The sequence below is a fragment of the Prosopis cineraria genome, unplaced genomic scaffold (genome assembly GCF_029017545.1).
Source record: "Prosopis cineraria cultivar Desert tree isolate PC_DT_omini unplaced genomic scaffold, ASM2901754v1 PC10, whole genome shotgun sequence".
Classification (NCBI taxonomy): Eukaryota; Viridiplantae; Streptophyta; class Magnoliopsida; order Fabales; family Fabaceae; genus Prosopis; species Prosopis cineraria.
In genome coordinates, this window is record NW_026555341.1 from 8,267,568 (window position 1) to 8,272,882 (window position 5,315).

General features: G+C 34.8%; 1 protein-coding gene across 1 annotated transcript; it reads left to right on the forward strand.

Annotated features, from left to right (window-relative positions):
• Positions 1 to 210: 210 nt before the first annotated feature.
• Positions 211 to 2,626, forward strand: LOC129322988 (short-chain dehydrogenase TIC 32 A, chloroplastic-like). Its single transcript, XM_054969476.1, has 8 exons — positions 211 to 587; positions 682 to 913; positions 998 to 1,077; positions 1,180 to 1,336; positions 1,482 to 1,563; positions 1,759 to 1,846; positions 1,933 to 1,979; positions 2,176 to 2,626. Exons 1-8 carry the CDS (start codon positions 461 to 463, stop codon positions 2,374 to 2,376), a joined length of 1,014 nt encoding a protein of 337 aa, XP_054825451.1. The 5' UTR covers positions 211 to 460; the 3' UTR covers positions 2,377 to 2,626.
• The last annotated feature ends 2,689 nt before the right edge of the window (positions 2,627 to 5,315 follow it).

Consider the following 5,315-nt stretch of genomic DNA (forward strand, 5'->3'; position numbering starts at 1 on the left):
TAATTGAGAGCACAATGCAAAGAAGAAGTTAAAGTATAAAGAAGAGCTTTTTGGATTATTTGAAGGAGAGAGGGACGGGAATGCACACAATTGAGTTGAGTTGGAGGGCGAAACTAGAATAATAGGCTAATAGCAACTCAGGAGAGGTGGAAAACGAGAGGGGAAATGCATAAAAGTGGCTTTTGTCATATCAAATTAATCACCGAAAAAGGAACAGCGCATCGGAATCGGATCTGAATACGTATATCTGCAACTATGAATAATCAAACAAATTAAGTGTTATCCTATAATTAGAGAGCTGGACATGGTCAAATCTCTCAACCCTACCACGTTTATTTAATGCAGCACGGTGCACGGAGGTTGGTGCGTCCATGATCCATCTCATTCACTTCTTCACACTACACACAAACACACACATTTTCTTTCTCTCTCCCTATCGGAATCGGAATCGGCGGTTACTATGGTGGACACTCTGAAGTATCTGATGGGCTCGCCAGGCCCTTCCGGGTTTGGCTCTGGTTCTACCGCCGAACAAGTCACCGAACCGGCCTCCTCCAACCTTTCCTCTGTCACCGCCATCATTACCGGTACTTTCCTAATCTCTCATTCTCCCTCTCCCTCTCCCTCTCTCGTTCTTCTTTCTTTGTGTCAGATGCTGAGAATTGATGTTTATGCGCGCAGGCGCGACGTCGGGAATCGGAGCTGAAACTGCGAGGGTTCTGGCGAAGCTTGGAGTGAGGTTGATTTTGCCGGCTCGAACCCTGAAAGCTGCCGAAGACGCTAAAGCTCGAATCCTCTCCGAGTCTCCCAACTCGCACATCATTGTGATGCCTCTCGATCTTAGTTCTCTCCGCTCTGTTCGGGCCTTCGTTTCTCACTTCCATTCCCTCCGTTTACCTCTCCACCTTCTCATGTAACTCTCTCTCTCTTCCCTTCCCTCCTCACTCTCATCTATTACTCGCTGACACTGTATATTCCTTCTTCTTCTCCTTTATAGAAACAACGCTGGAAAGTTCGCGCATCATCACGCAATCTCCGAAGATGGATTTGAGATTACCTTTGCAACGAATTATCTAGGTGAATAGATCAGGAGTATTGTCTTGTATATATGGACAAGTTTTGATTGGGTTAGATTATGTAATTAATTAAACGTGATATTCATGAATGGGTATGTGGCAGGTCATTTTCTGTTGACGGACTTGCTGTTGAAGACGATGGTGGAAACGGCGGAGAAGACGGGGATCCAAGGAAGGATCGTCAACGTGTCTTCCAACGTACATGGCTGGTTTTCCGGCGACATTATCCGATATCTAGCTCTTATTACCCGCGACCACAGGTAGTTAATTAATTAATCATAATTAGGTGCTCGCAGAACAAGAGTAGTCTCTGGAAGAATATTAATATTGGCTGAACAAAATTACAAATCTGGTTTGACTTCTCCTTGATTAATTTGTTCCATTTGCCTTAATTTGTCTCTTCAGCCATTACAACCCCACACGTGCTTATGCTCTGTCTAAGCTCGCCAACATCTTACACACCAAGCATCTTGCTCTCAAGCTCCAGGTCCGTTCATCTATCAATATCTATAAATAAATAAACCATCCCTCAATTATTGATTTCTATTAGTGTCTATTATTATTATTATTATATTATTAAAAAAAAGTCTTTTTTTGTTTTTTCCCATCTTCCTATGTTTATCACGTATTTTTATAGTCCTGCACATATAATAGGACGATCTCTCGTCTGGTGCTTATGCAGCAAATGGGAGCTAACGTGACTGTGAATTGCGTTCATCCGGGGATAGTCAGGACCAGGCTCACCAGGGAACGTGAAGGCTTACTTACAGGTTATTAATTACACCTATCTTCACTTGTAATCACAACTATTTGAAAATCTCTGTCAATTGTTTATTGGAATTTTTGTATATTGCAGATATAGCGTTCTTTTTAACTTCGAAATTCCTCAAAACCATCCCCCAGGTAACGCTTCACATTTGTATCTCTGTCCTCCGTCTAAGCTCTGTGTGTGTGTGTGTGTTTGTTTGTTTTTTTTTTAAGCAAGCAGTAGAAAATGACAAAAACGCAGTATGTATATTAATATTATTTATTACAATTATATGTTTACTTATGTATAATAATAATAATATGACTAAAGCTCGTGCAAAATCAAATGTAGGCTGCTGCGACGACATGTTATGTGGCGACGCATCCGAGGCTGTTAAATGTGTCCGGCAAGTACTTTGCTGACTGCAACGAAGCTTCCATGTCAAAACCAGGATCCAGTTCAACGGAAGCTGCAAGGTTGTGGGAAGCTTCCGAATCTATGATCTCCGTCGGCCCCAAATCTCTTCTCGACCTCCTCGACGACAGTGAATGAAATTAATCTATGGATACACACACACATTAGAAAATTAGTATAAATACAAGTATATGTATACAAGTTAGTTAGTGGTTTAGCTTTAGCATTGAAGTGTTAGCCAGGGTGCATGAACAAGGCAGTGTAAATTACTTAGAGTAAACGTCAGAAAAAATTGAGAAGCTGGAATTATTTTATGTGGGATTATAGTTGGTTTAAAATATTTGTGCTTTAGTTTGCCATAATGATTATATGATTATATGGTGGTTTAGGCTGTTTGTATATAATATTAAACCTGCCCTAAAAAACCTCTCATTGTACACTTGATTTTTCTTTTCTATGTTATGAAACTTTGATTGGGTATATCATGGAGAAGGAGAGGGAGAGAGTTAATAGCATAGTTAAGGCAAAATAAGGAAAGTCTGATTGAAGATTATATACAGATAGAAGAAGATGGAGTGGGTCAGGGCATGGCCACGTGGTGGGTGATATTGGGAGAGTATCTTTCTCATGTGATGTGGATGGGAACCACTAACATGCGGCAGAGGGAGGACAGAAGGCGTGGGTTTAAAGAAACAAAAACTGTTGACGTTAAGTCACAATCATAAATTCGTACTACGCTATTGGACACCCCTTTTTTCTATGCATAAGAATGCATATGAACAGTTGGGTTATGTACGTCCTTTCTCACTTTAGTCAGCATTCTTTTTCCTTGTTTATTTATTGGGATGGTGAGTTAGTTGCGGTCCCCCATCACCCAGTTCACGGAAAAGAGAGGATGAGAGATTTTAAACGAATTAATTAATTTAAATTAAATTTTAAATATTAAATTTTAAAAATTTATAACTTAATTTTTTAATTTATAATTTTATCATGATAAATTTATAATTTATATTTTAAATTTTAATAAAAAATAATTTTTTATTTTTAATATTTTAAGATTTTAAAATAAATTATAATATAGTGGTAAAATTAAAATATTGAGTTATAAATTTTTTAAATTTATCATTTAAAATTTAATTTAAATTAATTAATTTTTTTGGAATTTCTATCACTCTCGCCACAGAAAATTGAAAAATTGTCAGCAGCAACCTTGAAAAAAGGTCCTATGTTGATTTACATCAATTCAGTTCATAGAATAGAACCTAAACGAAAAAGAGAGAGAGAATATCAGAGCAGTATTCAAAGGGTGTTTGGATTGACCAGATTTGTCGGCGGCGAGCTTACGAGGGGTGATTTAATTTATCAGGAAGGAAGTTGTTTGCTTTACGCTCTAGGACGCAGAACAGAGAGGCCGGTCTTGTTAAATTCGTTGCGATAATGAGTGGAAATTTTGATCAAACCTGCAAAAATTGAATTTGCTGGAAAAGGTTAGGAAACGGCAAGGGAAAATTTCAATTAAAACTCTTGAACTATATTTACTTAAATTTAAAGCCTTTAAATTTTTTAAATTTTACTACAATGATATGATTTGATATTAAATTTTTTAAAAAAATAATAAAATTATTTGTCATTTAAATTAATATCAAAACTTTCATACTTCAATTCTTCATTTATTTATAAAATATTGTTTATTACTTTATTTAATTTGTTCTCATTTTAAGTGTTTAAATCATCTTAAAATAATTTACTGATTCCTATATTATATATTGTTCATTTATTTATGATCTATTGTTAATTGTTATATTTCACTTGTTCATTATTCTATTTTACTTATTTAATGCCAGACTTTCACTTGATTTTATTTTAAAAAAATGAACAAGTGAAATAAAATAATTAATAATATTATATAAGTAAATGAATAAGTGGAGTGGAACAATGAACAAGTAAAGTAAGATTGTTATGATATTAATTTAAATAAAAGATAATTTTATTATTTTTTAAAAAAAAATTAATATTAAATTAGTATTTTTAAATTACAGTAAAATGTTAAAAATTTAAAAGTTTTGAATTAAAATAAGTATATTTAAAGAGTTTTTATTGAAATTTTACCAAACGTTAACGCCTTGAACTTTCGACCAAAAGAAAACAAAAGAAGTTGACGCCTTGAACTGCTGTCCATGTATGGGAAATATCTGTCTTTGAATTGACGGTTCAGCCTTCAGCGAATGAAAGGGTTTTATGGTACGCTGCTTAAAATCATTTTTCAAACTTTTTCACTTATGACTTCTGAATGTGAATACTCTGCCGGTCTGCCCTGGGTCCGCTAGTCTTTGACGCTCAGGAAAAGAACCATCAGCAACAGCTCTGTTAATCTAAAGCCCCGATTGGTATGATAAAATTTTTTTAATAAAATTAAAATTAAAATTAAAACAAAATTAAATTTTAAAAGTGTGTTTAGTATAAAAATAAAATTCTAATATAATATTATATGTAGTGGAATTTACAAAATGAATTTAAGGAAATTTAAACAATTCCATCGTCAACATGGTGAAATTAAATTTTAATATTTTTGGTGATTAAAATTCTTAAAAATCACAACTCTTACATAGCAATTATGTTTAAATTATGATTCTATTTTTGACTCCGTTTTTATTTTATCAATTCAATGATATCAAATATGACCTAGGTGTAACATTGAGCACGGGGATAAGGGGGAAATATCTTGTAAAGAGAACCAATTCATAAATTCTGCACTGCGATGTCAAAAATCTTGTTGAAGCTCGACCCCAGATTTTTAACATAACTTCAAGAGTGGGTTCTTATTGAGCATTTCGCCCTTTTAATCCTCACACCCAATTTTCCCAAATCCAGTGAAAGATGAGCAACCTAAAATGCTAACTCCTAAATAACAGACCATGGATCTAGTTTTCCTTACTTGGGCCCAAATGTAAGCTAGGTTCCATTTTTTTTCATTCCACAAAAAAGATATTGGGTTTGGGCCCTTGACGCACAAAACAATAATTGCCCACTCAAGTTGAAACGGTACTCATCTATGAGTGCTTACAGTTACAGGTTCT

What these genes read in the sequence shown, in the direction of transcription:
- LOC129322988 (XM_054969476.1), top strand. Translation starts at nt 461, where the DNA reads ATGGTGGACACTCTGAAGTATCTGATGGGCTCGCCAGGCCCTTCCGGG. An exon ending in TGTCACCGCCATCATTACCG is followed by an intron (nt 588 to 681) that starts GTACTTTCCTAA and finishes TTATGCGCGCAG; the next exon opens with GCGCGACGTCGGGAATCGGA. An exon ending in CTTTGCAACGAATTATCTAG is followed by an intron (nt 1,078 to 1,179) that starts GTGAATAGATCA and finishes GGTATGTGGCAG; the next exon opens with GTCATTTTCTGTTGACGGAC.